Here is a 17548-nt window from a genome sequence, read left to right on the forward strand (position 1 = left end):
TTCGAAAAATACGAAAATGAAACTAAGGGTGTATGAGACAAATTTTATCGAATTTCTTCAGATTTACTGTATCAATGTCCAACTAACGTAAAATTGATATCTAGAACATCTAGAAGAACATCTAATCTTTTGTTTATAGTCAAGTCCATTTTGACATTTCAATAGGCCTAAAATAATATATGTGAAATAATCAGAAAAGTTAAATGCGGACATGCCTTACAGGCTTTATTTGTCATTCAAGTTTGAGCAACAAATTTCAAATTGCATGTTTGGTTAAAAATTATCCCTCGAGACATTCCTGTTGAAAATATTTTAAAGATTAATATAATCAAAAGTAGCGCTCAGCATTTAGCAACACGATCCTTAAGTTGTCACAATTAGATGGCAAAAAATTTAGCTGTTTATAACGGACACTTTAAACATTATAACAGAGATAAATAGGGGGAAGTACGTATCTCCAGCTAGTGTACGGCGTCCCTTTCCCCCCTAAAAACACGGTTTTCGGCGCCAAATTTGAATTCAACCTATTAAAAAGAGCCTACTTATCGAGAGAAATTTTCTTACACGCGTCACCTTACAGTCATATATCTAACTAAAATTGGACAGACGAGAAGAAAAATGTTTCGGGGAAGTGTATTCATCCGCGAGTTCCAGCCAAAAACCATAACTCGGACGCCTCGCGAAATCCATTCGATACATACTTCTCTCTAATTATAGCTCAAACAGCAACAATGATCGAGCTTGGGTAATCAACTTACATAAAATGGACGTAGTAAATTCCTCAGCTTTGGTTCCCCTATCAACTGTTGAATAAATTTATTTAGAATTTTGGTTCGACAGTTTTAAAATTAGTAAAAACAATTATTTGGGTTCAACTAATTTTCAGAATCTGAAGGGATACGCGATTATAAATCAGATCAAAAGAAAAGTTTACCTGGAATGCACTGAGAGAGCATTGTTCGTACTGAAAGCAAACAATAATAAACATTATCGTCTTGCTTTCTTGTAATCTACAATATTCCAGCACTGAGCACAACTCTCGGAAACTGAAGTTCCAAATGAAAATATTAGGCCTACCTTGTCTGACAATTCTTTGTTTTCAGGTTTACACTTCTTAATCAAAAACTCTCTTCTTGGCGTATTTTCTTCATTCACATCTTTCATGCAATCCTTCTTCATTTTCATTATCTAAATGGATGTTTACATATAAATCTTGCAACTCAAAAGAAAAGCATTTGAGCAATGTAATTTAAAAATTAGTGGTCACTTCGTCTGGCATGGAAGTCTTGACGCATTTCACGATTCTATCCAGGTTCTTTTCATCACTTATGAAACCTAGAACAAATATGATATGATATGATGAAAATTGGTTTAATTGGGTGATTAGAATATGTAAACGTTTACAAATTCTAATCACCCAATTAAACCAATTTTAAAAAGTTTTAACAGAGAAAATAGCATTGGAATAAAGCTATTTCATAAGCCTTAGTGTGACGTCACCCCTAATATTTGACCTTAGAACCAAAGGGGTACCAAACATGGCCGCCCACTGCCAAAGCTAAGCCCGTGACGTTTTACAAAGGCACTGACGTCACAACTGAGATAGCTCTATAGAATGTAAAGTCGTTAATTTAATTTCTTTTACTACATCGGTTTCAAGCAAAATATGGGGCATAGTGCATGAAATAAGCTTTGAGAACAGGATCTTTGACAATAAATGGCGATCCAACTTCTCATAACCTTTCCATTGTAAGAGGTTAGATATTTTTCAGCCAATGATATTACAACAAAAGACTTTCAGTTTCTAGCATATGTCATAAAATAAAATCATAGTTGTATTCATTGACACAAAAACTTTATCTACTGTAAATATACATGAATTATTGTTTGGAAACTACTTTTACTTACTACAAAATATGTCCCTTGATGAAGGGCCTTTGTCATCGGCAAACACAAAGGCCCAAGCAACAGCTACAGAAATTATTACGAAGCTTAACTTAACCATTTTAATTCCACAGAAAGTAACTACGTTATGGCCTAAGTCTTGAGGTTAAATTATGTACAGGAAAATTCACTATTTAAACAGCCCGTCGTCTGAACAAACAGGTCTAAAAGCTACTTTAATTTTTAACGATCTTAAGAACAAATACAATGTCGTCGGCATTAGTCTATCGTGTCAAAGACTCAAAGTACTAAGCTTCTGGATAATTTTACTTTTATCTAACTCAAATAGAAACGTTTAGCAGGAACAAATAGAAAAGACGCGGATAATGTTTATCCTCTGTTTCGACTGATTAAGCATGAAAGTTCGAAATGTGGGTGGATACCCTAATACTACATGACGCCACGAGGACTTTGAAATAAGCTTAAGATCCAATCCAATCCAAGTATGATCTTGACACCATAACGACTCCCTGTGTCTCTTTTATATTAAAAGTTTAAACTAGAATTTAAGTACAAAAGGAATGTTAATGCTAGATACATATATTTAATTCCTCGTTACACGTTATACTTAAGTGTATAAATTTTATCAGTATAGTTTCGTTATGACAAAATGACCCAAGGGTTGTTCAAACTTTCGTTAACATAACAATGTCTATACCTCAACGAATTATGATAATACTAGAGTATCTATGAACCGAGTAGCTTCAACAAGCCAAAAATTACGTCCTTTTTTTCCTAAGTACACAACACTAAGTAACGCTTCTCTATTAGCATAAGTCTATTATGTAAGGTAGACTTATGCTATTAGTTATAAAATAAATTATAAAGATTGTTTTGTTAGACTCGTAACGAACATTAAAAGTAAGGCATATTTGATCTAAATTATGTTGGCATCTTTGGCCAAATCGTAGAACATTGATTGTTCATTCCTCAAGAGAGCATCTGGAGAGTCAAATTCCACAATTCGGCCCTGATCGAGAACCATCACCCTTTGAAAAGTTAAAAGACGTCAAATTAGGCAATCACATTGGCAAGTCGGTTTAACAGGTAGGTAAACTAACTTGTCATAGTCCAAGATGGTGTTTATTCTGTGCGCGATGGTGATGATGGTAGAGTTGGAAAATTCCTTCTTAATGGTCTCTTGAATGAGATCGTCGGTGTCCATGTCGACCGAGGCCGTCGCTTCGTCCAAGATCAGGATCTTGGTGTTCCTCAACAAGGCACGAGCCAAGCACACCAACTGACGCTGCCCAACGCTCAGATTCTGTCCTCCTTCGGTCACGGGGTGATCTAGTCCCTGCTCCAGTGACGCCACGAAGGATTTCAGGTGCGAGTGTTCTAGAGCGGACCACAGTTGCTGGTCATCTTTTTGTCCAAAAGGATCCAGGTTGAGTCTGAGCGCGCCCGAGAACAGAACGGGCTCTTGGGGGATGATGGTCAGTAGTGATCTCAAATCTGGCAAAGCCAATCCCTTCACCTCCACTCCGTCTATGACGATCTGACCGCGAACCCCCTCGATGAGACGGAAGAGCGCCAGCGTCAGCGACGACTTTCCCGCGCCTGTCCGCCCCACCACGCCCACCTTCTCTCCGGCTTCAATCCTGACATTTATGTTCTTCAAGACCAAATCCAATCCTTCTCGGTATCTGGTGCTGTAGTCCTGGAATATGATTTGTCCTCGTTGAGGCCAGTCAGATGGGGGTTGGCATCCAGGTATCTCCCACTCGGCCTCGGACTCCAAACGATAGTATTCGTCAACTCTTTCTATGGAGACGACATTTGATTCCAAACCCGTGGTGGCAGCGATAAAAAGTTTTAGATATTGCAAGAGCTGTGAGATCAAAATAATAAATTAGCACTTAATTAGTGGAAAATAATTAACTGTTCCACCTGACAGGAAAACCTGCACAAATTATTTCACGGGAAATTATCATTTGTCAATTAGATTAGCGACGTTTCACTATCACTCTAGTATCAAAAGCGGAAAAGATATTGATTTTCTCGCTTCAAGACTCATTGGGAGCGCTTACCCGATCAGCATTAGACAAGACCAATCCCACAAAATCAGATGTCAGAGACCCTTTACTCAAAATTATGAAAACTGCTGTGCAAAACATCAAGCAATTGCCCAAGATGTTGTAGCGTACTGTCAGCCATCTGGAAAGAAATTACATTTTATTGAATTGGAGAAAGAGTAACGACTTGGAATGCCCCGTCTGGTTCAAGGAGAGCTCGGCATTGTCTATCCATTATCCACAAATTGGTGGATAACCGATTATTTGTAAACAAAGTTGTGGATTACTCGTACTGGTCACTTGCCCACTGTGGATAATGGTCAACAACAAAATAACCATGAGTCCTTAAAAATTATGGTTCATTTTAAAAATTAAATCCATCAACATTATTTCATTCAGCTTGGCCTATTGTGTCGAAGGACTAAATTTCTGGGTAATTTTACCTTTACCTGTAACTCGATTAGAAACCTTTTGAACTGAATTTAATCATGAAAATGAATTTGGTTCAATAATTACTAGGTGAGATACCCAAATCATGTTTTTCATAAGAAACCAACCTTTTTTTATAACTTTCAAATTCAACGAAAAGACTCGTAATTAGAGGTTAACCAACGATTAAGCTAAAATATTAGGTTCTAGAATGTTCTTAACAGACTAACGATATGTTAAGATCACGTTTCCCAACCGCTGGTAAATACAACTGTTTAAATAAAGTTAACATACATATTTATACAGTTATACTTTTCAAACAGAAAAACGCCAGTACTTCACTGTCAATCTTTCCTCTAGATTTACAACGACAGCGTAACCGCCAACAAATAAGGTTTGCCTTCCATAATTTTAAATAACAATTCCTAATCTTTTTCTTTAATCCTGCCCGAGTGAACCTAAAACGCATTGGTTATTTTTACAAAAAAACATTGACTAAAGGAAAAAATAAAGTATTTTACTGTGGTAATTAGTAAATTACAGATAATTTATCGTCTGTAAATTACTTAGCCACATATCCAGTGATAACCGTGTTGTGTCCGCAATCAAAGTTTCATGTACAAGTATTTAAAGCATAGCGCGGGTCCAGGGAATCCCCTACTAGGTGGCTCTCCTTACTAACTCCAGTTTTGGCTTGGCGAAAGCAGAAGGCATTTGTGGGACGGATTTATGAGTGCAATTATAAATCCCGCCCACTTGCCCTCGCCTGACTAGACTCGGAGTTCAGGAGGAAAGGCACCTTGTTCGGGATTCACTAAACCCGCACTATGTTAAACGACATGACGCTTGGGACATGTTGACGTCACACAATAACAATTTCATTTATCACCTTCTCGTTCTGTTGCGCCGGAATATAATATGCTTTCTTGCAGATGAATAAGCAATTGTTTTTCTCAATCTGTGTGCTTTTGGTGGCTTTCATAACTTTACAAATTGCCACAACCGCTTCAGCAAGAGGGTCGAGAGACAACTTTATGGAATCAATGAACTCGAGTTTTGCCGAAAATGAAAAAGGAAGTGCAACTTTTGGAAATCCCAAGAATTCAACCGAAAAACCGGGAATAATGGATAAAACAAAATCTTTCTTCAGCGATGTGAAAAGTAAGTATTAACAGGTTCTGGAGGCAATTCCTAATTAGTCAACAATTTTGACCTGATGCTGACGTTTGAAAACTTCTTACTTTTCAGAGAAAGTGAAATCAGGCTGGAATTCAATGAAAGAGGGAATGTCCAAAGCAGCTGGGAAAGTGAAGAATTTCTTTACTAAGAAAGACAAGAAGGATAGCAAAAAGAGCAAGACAACTACCGAGGCACCAGAATCAACCGTTGCAACTTCAAGCCAATCTCCTACTACTAGTACCACCCCTAGTACGTCTTAAAACTCGTTAGCGTTAAGATCATTTCTACTCATGTAAAAATTTAAAATAAATATAGTTTACTTGAGACCTCTACCCAAGATCTAGTCTCTTGTTCAATTTACTTTGCATTTAAAATAATGAAAAAAAAATGATTGTATTGCGTCAGCAACACATGTTTTTAGAAGCATACACTAACGTCACACACAAGTGGAACCTACAAAGTCACATTTGGGAGCGGAACAGTCTCTTGATTATCGTCTGGCATGGACAATGCCGATAAGTCACTAGGGCAGACCCATACTAAGGCATTAAAGGGTTATAGTACAACTCATAAACGAAGATGATTTGATAAATAAAACAAATGCAGATATGAAATTTAGAAAATAAACTATTAGAATTTACAGAAATTATTAAATTATTTATTGAATAAAACGAAATCTTTATAAAAATGAGAGTCAAGGAAACATTTTTCGACTAAATATGTCCCGTTCCCAGGGCATGAATTTCAGTGTGGTTCAAACCACATACTGGATACTGGGATTCGCAGTTCCAGGTAAAGGCGCTAAGTGTCGCTACTTTCTTGTAATACGTGCCTGCTTCGTCCGAAGTATCCGGGAGGTACAACCTTTAATTTATAAATTAGCGTTCTTAATACTGTAAAATTACTTTGGACAAGCCATTTCAATACCGAAACTCAAAACGTGTCAGATTAAATTTGCACAGGATTTCATAGAATCGAGAATTTATCAACTTAACATTACAAGAACTAGTAACATTTCACGGTTACTTCAGTCCGAGCTATTACTCAATAACCTGCTCCACTCGTCAACTAGTAACGAAGTATCTAAGATTTTATTTCAAAAAATAGATATTCTAGGAGGTCCGGTAGGGCCTTGTAGATAAGAACCCACACCCTAACGCAATGTTACAGAAACAAACAAAAAAAATGTTTTTCGTTAAATTTATCATGGGGTTTTTGATGATCCAGCACATCTTTTAATATCCTTATGTACACTTTGGTCTGAAACCTAAAAATTTACGTAACTACCGCCGAAAACTTAACTCAGCGAAGCTTCAAAAAATTCCACTTTCATTTAATTCTAACAAATTAAGAAACTACGGTCCCTAATTTTATGTACTTTCTCTAATACATATAGCTAATTCTTTCTAAATTAGAATACCTAGTAACTCTAACTGCCTAAGTATTTCTGTACAATATCAGGAGCGAATAGCACAAAGCCCGTCCAAATAATTGAAAACCTCGAACTACTTACAAGAAAAATCGTTGAACTTTCCATCCGTAATCCCCAAAATTCCATGGCCTGGACACAACCTCGCAAATGAAACGTGATAAGCAAGTATCATTGTCCTTGGTACGCATGTACTGGAAATAGGTTGTCCAATCTTCTTCGTGGCCTTCCTTCGAAGATTGTCTATTAGCGTTGCCAATGGGACCTAACAAGGCTTCCAGAGAATCTTCAGCTGGATTTCGAGCCGGCCTCGAAATAACACTTGACCATGTTTCATTGCTATTCATCCTGATGGTCGCGTTGTCGTCGTCAGTAGCATTTTTAACCAAGGACGCGTTGTTGAAGGCCTGGTCGAACCAGGTCATGAAATTGTTCCATAAGCCATCGCAACAAACACTTCGTTCGAAACTTATCAAAACTGACAACAAAACGAAAAATACTACAACTCTAGGAATCATGATTTTAAAATATGTTGAACAAAGCCAGCGCTATTAATGAACGATGTGATAATAGCAAGTACGACGTGACAATAAACTTCGATGTTATTAACTAATTTGTGCTTTTCTAAAAGTCAGCATGGAGTCAGATAACGTTGATGTATGGCACCTTAAAAAACATCGAACATGATAAATTCTACCTTTTTAGAGAATTGCAATTCACCAAAAAGGGAGATAGTGGCGAAGAGGGGCGTTGATTTAAAGGTCATGTTTAAAAAAGGTTATCTTATGCCGTTTTCTATGAAGTAATCTTATTAGATTGAGAAATAAGTTCCTTTAAAATTACATTAAATGGATCACTGTTTATGGTAATATTGCTCCATGGTGGCAGATTGCTATTAGCCAACTGAAAATGGCATTAGGAATTATAGCTTTTGCGCTCATGATGACTTTTACAAAATATGCATTTTTTTGTCTATTTCTGAAATTTAAAACCACTTCTTTAAACATAAACTAATCATATTGAAACCAGAGGGAATTAAGAGAGGGAGTGGAAACTTGGGCGAAAGATTTAGCTCCCCAATACCAAACCCCCTATTTCACGGTCTGGAGAGTGACGCACTCTTGTAAGCCAAGCTTCTGGGGGACAAAGTTTGAGGGCATACGACACAAGACGTGTTAGGCTTAGTACAGACTTAACACGAAGATCTATTGCAAATCGCTTGTCGTTCTCGAACTAGCTCTCAATAAGTCTTTATCAGTACGAAGTACAGGTAGTGTCAAACTTATGGAAGATATTTCATAAACATTTGATAGTAAAAACGATTTTGATATCAAATAAATTAAATGCAAAAGTATTTCATGATAGTCCTTCATCGACTTTCTCTTTTTTATTATTTCTTCACATTGTATTTACAAGATGGCGCCAGACCTAAAATAAAAATGAACCGGATGTCCGAAATTTTTATTTCGTTTAGATGGCCAAAATCGGTGTACCCAATTTACATATCTCTGTCCTGAAAATACAATAGGTTTCTTTACAAAATAACGAAAATTACTCTATAATTATCTGTTGGGCGGAGCCCGCATCAACGAATAAAAGAGAGAATGTAGAGTTATTTTGGTCATATCGTTTAACATTAGCGCAATATCTTCCGGATACGAAAAACAAAATATAATACTGGTTTTCAAGAATCGCAAGCAGTTGTAGCCATCAACTAAATGATTGTATCGAGGGGTCTTCTCTTCCCGGAATTAAAGAGATATTTTTCGTGTTTATTTCATAAAAGCGGTTCAGAATTACGGGCCTCGATTGACCCGAAGCGTAAAGACTATGGCCACAAGTATACATACCCACTGCCCTAAAGATTCTAAAGAGATAGTAGCATATAACTTGAATATATAAATTTTTAGATCAAATTTTTTGTCGAATATAATATTGGAAAAGAATATCTTTCATAGATGGCTTGTTTGAACATTCGTTTTCTTAATGCACCGTCACAACTAGGCTACAAATTTGACCAAACTTTTCATATCACTAACACCAGGGGACGCTTTTAGAAGTGTTATTTAGTTGGTGAGAGTCTTTCAGGGTTGGATCCGCAAGCTCTTGGAAAATAATATCTTTCATGGATGGCTTGTTTGAACATTCGTTTTCTTTATACACAGTCACAACTCGCCTACAAATTTTACCAAACTTAACTGTTCATATCAGTAACACCAGGGGACGGTTTTAGAAGTGGTATTTAGTTGGTGAGTGTCTTTCAAGGTTGGGTCCGCAAGCGCATTAAAGCAAGTCTTGGCTGTGGTTTAGTTTAAACAAATGTCACTAGAGGGCGACTCCCATAATGGAGGGGTGCTATCTATTATCCTATGTTTTGAAAAGGATCTTTTGTGATTTAAATAATCTTATAGAAAACTACACCGTTCCTATGTTTACCGAGTACGTAATTGCAAGCGGTATGATGTAAGTTTGGAAGAAAAATATTTCTGGGCCATCCATGAGCGGCGATGAACGGCTCCCAGAGTACCTTGCGATTCAGTAGGGATATGACAAGAGCTGCCATGTAGCGTCATTTTTGAAAACTGTTTTCAATTTTTTTGTTTAAGAACTAGCTTTTTTTCATGACAAGGAGGGTGACTAAATTGTACGACCCCCCCGAAAGCTACGAGTCTGTTGGGGAGACTTGATGGAGGTACAGAGGCATGGGTAAAAATGGTGGTAGGCAACCCTCAGTTTCAGGACATACAAGGGGGTGACCCATAGCCGTCTCTGGGCACTCTTTGGGCCCAAAGTGCATAAAGCGCAGGCGCCGAAAGCGAGATGGAAACGTGTCTTACCCTCTGAGATCTAACTCAGTCCCGAGCTATAGATCTGGTTACCACCAGAAGTCGACACCGATAACACGTCATCATTCAGTGAAACGGTGCCTGTTTGCACATTTTACTTTTTGAAATAGTAATAATAATAATAATAATAATAATATTTGCTGCGGAAGTTTGACATTTTCAACTACTTAACTTTATGCAAACGTTAAGATAGTCGAATTACGACACCACTATCCCTTTAACCTCTTTCAGCAATGAGGGCGAATCATTCAGTGATGAGCTGTCTCCAACTCATAATTTCTATCTTCTTTTCGCTTTCAGGCAAACTAGTAAAACAAGATATAGCGTATACATTCTCCATCTTTTGTAAAATTTCCCTTTCTATAAGCGGATGAAACGGGGATGTTGAAATGAAGTTTTCCCAACTAAAGAAAATGAAAGAAATATATACGATGATAATACAAGTAAATAATAGACTTTCCTTTAGAGAATCGTCTTAGTTATCGAGAGTATAATTCGTGAACAAAGCGCGGGAATTTATTACTCAGAAGGAAACAAAACAAGGGAGTGACTCTCGAGTCTCGAGTGAGATTTCTGATAGGTGATTTAGAACGCGATATCATTTAGCGCCGCCTGTGAGTGTCGTTTAAAGCTCGCTCTCTTGCACGGATTTTTTTTAAAAAACACGCATCTCTTATATCAGTTAAAAAGATTTAAAATTAAAACAAGCTGGGAAACCAAAATATACCTCTCCGAGTTGAGACGCAATAAAGACATTTTTCTCAAATAATTAAATAAATATAGTTGGTATTGATTATTTTAATCATCATTAATTTTCCTTAATTCTAGTTAAATCGTTTTAAGAAACTTAATTCCTACTATCATTTTAAACATAGCTATTGTTGACTTTTGGTTTCAAGCGTATGCCTCTTTAACAATTTTTGAAAATTTAGGGTATGTAAGGCGATTGATAAGGAAACCCTCAATTGCGTGAACCTTTGGTGGAAAACGCTGCAATTGGGAGGCTAGACGATTCTCGTAACCCTGTATCCCATCGCCATGTACTTCTTAACCCTAACGATGGGACTAGACGAGTAGTAGCCAGTAATTGCTTTCCACGAACATGTTTGCTCCGATTTGTCAACAGCTAACGCGGTGACAGACACACAGACACGTCCAGTGTAATACCTCTCCGTGACGTCATCGTCACTCGGAATACATTTTCAGTTAAAATAAGAGTATGGTTTATCTATTTTTGCAATTTGACAAAAATTAACTAGGAGAATGTTTACGGCAAAAACACTTATGTTCAGGACATCTTCATCACCAAACTACGCGGTTGATATCAGGAACATTAGGGAAATTATGCATGTTCATTAGACGTGGTTTGGTTGAGTTATTCTCAGAATTGGAACGGTGACGAATCTCTAGCCATTTCGATCGTCCAATTTTAGTTTTAAAATTAACTCCTACCTAATTAAGTGTCATTTTATTGAAAGTGAAAGCTGTAAATAAAGTAAGAACATCCGTCATGCAGATATTTCATTTGGGTGGGCCCAAAGACTATCTAGTGTTTTGTAATACTTCCCTGTTTCTAGTCCTTTAAAACACCCGGGGGCAATAAGATATTAATATATAATCAAACAATAAAAATTATGCTAAATTTAATTCGATAACTAAAGATAAGTCTAATTAGAGGAAACAGCTATAAGGGAGCTCGGGTGGCCAGCTATAAAGGGTGTTTCTGAAAAGATCTGTCCGAAATAGAGCATTTCGATGTCGATTACAAGGGAAAGACACGGGGGTAAAACTCCGCCCTCCATCTCGCTATTTGGCGCCTGTGCTGTAGTCTTCTTGTATCATGTGAGTGCAATGTATCAACCCCTTGTATATCCCGGGACAAGCCAAGGAGTTTGTCCCGGGACCATCCACTACTAGGGCAAAGAAAGTGCTTGCCCTCACCAAAAACAAAATCAGGCTGGTTACCAGTTTCCTTGCTGGACACTGTCGGCTTAATAGGAACCTGCATTTATTGGGCATCGTTGATGACCCACTCTGCAGATTCTGCAGGGAGGGAGAAGAAACCTCCTCCCACATCCTCTGCAGCTGTGACTACCTCGCGGACCTGAGGCTCGAGCATTTCGACATGCATTCTACGGAACCTCACCAGTTCTCTACTGTCTCAGCCAATCGGATTCTCGGTTTCACCGAGGCTACAAGACTACGCAGTCTAACTAGCTCGGGGTGCACAATTTCCCTTTGGTATTGGTGCTTGACGCAGTGACGCGTCACCCCTTTCAACATTAACATTAGCATTAACATTATGTCTAATCTATTAGGAGGGATGTTCTATGAACGATTTGAAGTGGAAAATGTTCTTTGACATTTTGACCTAAGAGAAACCGTTTTCAAATTAATTTATAAAGAAACTGAAAGACAATGGTGTAATTTAATTACGTAGTCCGGCTACACAAAACGTTGATCCAAAGATAACTTGAAAACGGTGGGCCGGACGACAAAATGTCATAAAACATTTTCGACTCAAAATCGTCCAAAGAAAATCCCCCTTAATTTTTCACAAACCATTCAGAAACACCCTGTACAGGGTCCTTTAGTTAATGAGATTATCATATAGCAATGAAACCGGAATTATCACTATGAAGAATTTTGGAAATATACCTGTCTAGTTGTATAACAATTTAATGATGTATTATGAATGAATGAAGCATAATCATGCATAAATAATTTCTATCTTAACAATGACATCGTAAACAGAATGGAAGGTATTGCGGAAGAATCGATAATTAGGGTGTCTCATTATAAGCGAAAGAATTTCCCTAATTAGAATAGCCTTCTATTTTCAAATGAACAATATAACGGCTAAGTTACGCACTCAAATACAAGTGTATGACTGTACATTGTGAGAGTTTAAAATAGAATATTATGTTGTTAACGAAGAGCTCCAGATTGTTACGCTGATACGTCCCTTTGGACATCGGCCATACTGGTTTCCTAACGCAATCTATCGAATTTGAAGATTTCAATTATCAAACGTAGCAATTAACTTCATTTAAAAACGAGATGAGCAAGCCCTTAACTAAACCACATCCTATGATGAAACTAACCTTTCTTCTTGTAAAACTTATAAAAACAACCTTACTTTTGATGAAAATAACTCTTAATTTTATCAGAAGCGCATGACATACGAAGTGATTTTCTAGACTCTTTGGTAGACCCGTCTCATACGGAAAGATTTTTATTTGAGTCGGCACTAGCCACCTATGGGGGGGATACTGACAAAAACTGCATCGATTTATTAGGGTTGCCGTCTGGCGAGAATAAGGGGAACTATTTCTAGGCGGCGAGATACGCTGAAATGTTTTGGCTGCTCCTACAAACGCCACCCGAACCCCACCCGCTTGGATTTCTCGGCGCGAGAGGAAAAATAGTGTTGGAAAGGGGGCTGACATTTTCCCCCCCTTGATGTTAAAAGCTTTCCGTATAAGACGGCCGCTATGTTATGCATAATAGAAAATCACTTCGTATGTCATGCGCTTCTGATTTTATGAAAATATCGTAGCTTTTTAAGAAAATAGCTTTGATATTTATGAAAGTAACCTTGCTTTTTATGAACATAGCCTTGCTTTTTATGAAAATAGCTTTGCTTTTATGAGAGTAACCTTGCTTTTTATGAAAATAACCTTGCTTTTTATGAAAATAACCTTGCTTTTTATGAAAATAACCTTGCTTTTTATGAACATAACCTTGCTTTTTATGAACATAACCTTGCTTTATATGAAAATAGCTTTGATCTTTATGAAAATAACCTTGCTTTTTATGAAAATAACCTTGCTTTGTATGAACATAACGTAGCTTTTTATGAAAATAGCTTTTCCTTTTTTTAAAAATAACCTTGCTATTTTTGGAAATAACCTTGCTTTTTATGAAAATAACCTTGCTTTTTATGAAAATAACCTTGCTTTTTATGAAAATAACCTTGCTTTTTATGAAAATAACCTTGCTTTTTATGAAAATAACCTTGCTTTTTATGAAAATAACCTTGCTTTTTATGAAAATAACCTTGCTTTTTATGAAAATAACCTTGCTTTTTATGAAAATAACCTTGCTTTTTATGAAAATAACCTTGCTTTTTTTTAAAATAACCTTGCTATTTTTTAAAATAACCTTGCTATTTTTTAAAATAACCTTGCTATTTTTTAAAATAACCTTGCTATTTTTGGAAATAACCTTGCTTTATATGAAAATAACCTTACGTTTTATTAAAAAGCCTTACTTCTGATGAAAATAACCTTTGTTTTCAAAAAATAAACTTAGTTTTGTTAAAACAAACTTGCTTCTGATGAAAATAACCTTTGTTTTCCAAAAATAAACTTAGTTTTGTTAAATCACACTTGCTTCTGATGAAAATAACCTTTGTTTTCAAAAAATAAACTTAGTTTTGTTAAAACAAACTTGCTTCTGATGAAAATAGCCTTAATTCTGATGTGAATAATCATACTTATGATAAAAATAACGTCACAATTACCTTATAGATACTTCAATTTCTTAACTACTCATTTCTTCAGTTAACCTAACTTCAATAGAAGTATGATATCAATTTACCATATTGAAAACAAATATTCCACGATAGTTATAATAATTTCCAAAAAACTGTTCTATAGGCTTCTAGAAAAATGAATAAATGGGTTAAGCCTAAAATCACGTATTCATATTGAAGAATAAAGAAAGAAAGAAATATCTTAGTAAGTTTATATATATTAACATTTGCTCATCCAAACCGGTAATTACGAGTTGATTTTTTTTATTATTTCCGTAGTTGTAAGTGTTAGTCCTTATTATAAAGACTTTTTAAAAACTTAATTGTTCTCTGTTCTCTACCAATTTTTCTTTCTCTTTGCAATCGTGGGGCTAAAAAAAAGACCGGTTTTTATTTTAATGCCTCCCCTCCCACAAACTTGTCGGAAATAAATGCTATTTTTTTCCTGCTTCTACACTCTCATCATAATCATTGAAAGTATGGTATTATAACAAACTATGTACAGCAGGAATACTTAAGAGTTCTTCCACTTGGAATCCTTAACAGGTCATTTTCTGAGCCATTCTGCCTGAATTAAAGGGGAGGAGTTATAGAATCCGTCACCCATGAGTTGACGAACTTGACGTCACGTGTAATTTATTTGAACTTAGAAATCGCGTGGCATTTGACCTATGCGCGTCAAAGCCAAATGTTAATGCCAACATCAACATTGTTATCCAAAACATTAGAATCCGTTTGCAGGGATAAATTTAATTTTAGAAGTAGGAATGGTGAACAGAGTAATGTGGGCGCGCTTCAAAGTCCCGGGCCCCCTTCCACGGACGGAGGGGTATGGAAGAAGAGGCGGATTGGAAGGAGGGGCTCTATACTGGGCTATGAGTCGGACTGAAGTAAATACTAACCGTTCTCCATTCCTACTTCTAAAATTAAATCTATCCCTGGTTGGGAATAAATGTCATATTCTCTTGAAATTTTTATAACATTTCTTTTCAATTTTCAATTACGTGATACCTGAACGCTTAAGTCATGAATTGTTGAACAGTTTCTAAAACGGGAAAATTTTCTAAAGTTCTTATCCCAAACCGAAGTAGGAGACAGCTATAAAGGTCATGAACTCAACGGTAGTCCTATGTGTTTGTGAATAACCAATGAAACGCGAGGAAGGCGGAACAGGCGATTTATCAAAGGTTTAAGCCCTTCCCCTTACCTTCAATCAGATATTAGTAAGGAGGTTAAAGATTCCAAGTGGAAGAAATCTATGTATTTCTGATACTGTTAGTTAGAAGACGACGCTGTGCTGCATTTTTGTATTATTAACGTAAAGAGTTTTATATTTTATTTTTTGGGGGTTCACCATAACTTAAAGACTCCTACACGTTAGAAGTTGAAGTTAGAGGATCATAAAATTTTATTGAACCAATGCCTCAGGTGTTAGTAGTCGTTCTATTGAATTTTATAGCCCTCTTCGCAAAGTGGTTTAAGGCGTAGGTGTCTTAAGGAAGCTTAATTGGTCGTAGATGCATTATTGATTTCATTTTCATATATTTATCTCATGTACAGGGTGTTTCTGATAAGTCTGCCATAAATTAAGGGGAATGTTCGCTGAGAGATTTTGAGTCAAAAACGTTGGATAACATTTTTCCGTCCGGGTCACTCTTTTCGAGTTATGATTTGAGTGTTTTAGGGAAGACCCCTTAGTTAAATTGGAAATCATTGTAAGCAAATTTTCATAGAACATATTTGACTCAAAATCGTCCAACCACTTTCATTGTCATCCTATCAACTAGAAACTTTGAACCCATGCCTACTTTCGATATCACTACAAAACTTTAATTAATATCTCCGATGTGATGATTTAGTTAGGAAAGCTGAGCCATATCGGAATTAAATACATAGCAATAAAGTCCCTAATTTCCATAGCACCATCTCATCGTGATACTTTCTTTGTACTAAACTGTAAACATAACCAAATTTAGTTATACTTTAACACGTTCATTGTTACAACACGATGTCTAACAAACATCACGGAGGTCTTCTTCGGTTTATTTAAGTAATAACTGAAACTGAAGTATATAATACTTCTCTTGGAGAGAAGTGTACCAACCACAAAGCGAGGTAATTGTAACACGATTCTTCCCAACATCATTTTACATTTGGAGTGCAAAAGGTTACTAAACCGAATCACATACGCGATAAATAGTTCCCTTATCATTAATCTATAAGCTTGTTGATTTTTGTCCCGAGTCAATACAAACAAGGTTTGTGGGTTGATTTCTGAGGATTTAGTACCAAACAGATATAAAATTCACCCTAGCACATTACGATTTTCTATGCATCTGAAGTTTGATGAGCAGGCATGAGAGCAAACAAAATGGTGCATGCATGAGCCTGGGAAGAATTATGTTACAAAACTAAAGTATTAAGAGGATACAGAGTGCCATCCTTCTTCTATTATCAGCTTCTGGCAATAATTATACAAATAGTCTATCGAATCATTGTGTTAAACGCTTGAATAATTGAAATTAGAATAGCTAAAACAAAAAAGTGCATGAGCCTGGGAAGAACCATGCTTCATAACTGAAGTATTAAAAGGATACAGAGTGTCATCCTTCTTCTATTATCAGCTTCTGGTAATAATTATATAAATAGTATATCGAATCATTGTGTGTTAAAGCTTGAATAATTGAAATTAGGATAGCTAAACAAGATTTTCTCTTCTTGTTAACTCAAAAGTACTTGGTTTATTTAGTCGAATCTTCATGCCTTCACGTATTGACTCTGACCTTACTCGTTGTAACATCATTTTCTAAGGTGAAGCGATGAGAGATAAGGAAACAATCTTTTCGTTAGTATTTTCTTATTTTTCTTTTTTTCAAGATGCTTTTTAAATTTAAGAAAACCTACTTGTTGAATAAGACAAAAGAGATTCAGATACGAGAAAAACCTATAAGGGCATTGTTTAGAAATAACTTGGCTAAATTGAAAGTGACCCGAATGAGACCGTAAGTGCTGTATGTACAGCACATTTTCTTGGTCTTAAAAATCTGGTCTCGTGAGATACGTCTAAAGGTGTTGCAATTACAGGAAGAAGCTTTAGTGGGTATTCGTTTTTGTCGCAACATGGTTTTATAACGGTCAATGTCAATCTTCCATGATCTAAAACATGAAT

The 17548-nt window shown here is 36.3% G+C and overlaps 4 protein-coding genes across 6 annotated transcripts; 1 reads left to right on the forward strand and 3 right to left on the reverse strand.

Moving 5' to 3' along the window:
* Window positions 1-199: 199 nt before the first annotated feature.
* LOC149678487 (uncharacterized) lies at window positions 200-2175 on the reverse strand. 2 transcript variants are annotated; one of them, XM_089836434.1, is made up of 6 exons: window positions 1909-2175; window positions 1268-1335; window positions 1078-1188; window positions 935-1010; window positions 759-803; window positions 200-298 (listed from the first exon to the last, which is right to left on the reverse strand). In XM_089836434.1, coding segments are annotated over exons 1-6 (399 nt in total). In that variant the 5' UTR covers window positions 2006-2175; the 3' UTR covers window positions 200-296. The 2 variants fall into 2 exon arrangements, with proteins under 2 accessions (XP_089692560.1, XP_089692561.1); XM_089836435.1 differs by having other exon boundaries at window positions 935-964; window positions 1909-2167.
* Window positions 2176-2798: 623 nt separating this feature from the next.
* On the reverse strand, window positions 2799-4151 carry LOC149678488 (ATP-binding cassette sub-family C member 2-like). Its single transcript, XM_089836431.1, has 3 exons — window positions 3975-4151; window positions 3006-3775; window positions 2799-2933 (listed from the first exon to the last, which is right to left on the reverse strand). Exons 1-3 carry the CDS (start codon window positions 4059-4061, stop codon window positions 2822-2824), a joined length of 969 nt encoding a protein of 322 aa, XP_089692557.1. The 5' UTR covers window positions 4062-4151; the 3' UTR covers window positions 2799-2821.
* On the forward strand, window positions 4151-5899 carry LOC149678489 (uncharacterized). 2 transcript variants are annotated; one of them, XM_089836433.1, is made up of 5 exons: window positions 4151-4478; window positions 4549-4649; window positions 4712-4782; window positions 5321-5549; window positions 5637-5899. In XM_089836433.1, exons 4-5 carry the CDS (start codon window positions 5321-5323, stop codon window positions 5825-5827), a joined length of 420 nt encoding a protein of 139 aa, XP_089692559.1. In that variant the 5' UTR covers window positions 4151-4478; window positions 4549-4649; window positions 4712-4782; the 3' UTR covers window positions 5828-5899. The 2 variants fall into 2 exon arrangements, with proteins under 2 accessions (XP_089692559.1, XP_089692558.1); XM_089836432.1 differs by having other exon boundaries at window positions 4151-4392; window positions 4479-4649.
* Window positions 5900-6204: 305 nt separating this feature from the next.
* On the reverse strand, window positions 6205-10380 carry LOC149678490 (uncharacterized). Its single transcript, XM_089836436.1, has 3 exons — window positions 9834-10380; window positions 7081-7474; window positions 6205-6431 (listed from the first exon to the last, which is right to left on the reverse strand). Exons 2-3 carry the CDS (start codon window positions 7419-7421, stop codon window positions 6281-6283), a joined length of 492 nt encoding a protein of 163 aa, XP_089692562.1. The 5' UTR covers window positions 7422-7474; window positions 9834-10380; the 3' UTR covers window positions 6205-6280.
* Between the last annotated feature and the right edge of the window lie 7168 nt (window positions 10381-17548).

Source organism: Phalangium opilio, unplaced genomic scaffold (assembly GCF_054372755.1).
Source record: "Phalangium opilio isolate 3A_F unplaced genomic scaffold, DU_Popi_V2 ptg000042l_1, whole genome shotgun sequence".
Taxonomy (NCBI): domain Eukaryota; kingdom Metazoa; phylum Arthropoda; class Arachnida; order Opiliones; family Phalangiidae; genus Phalangium; species Phalangium opilio.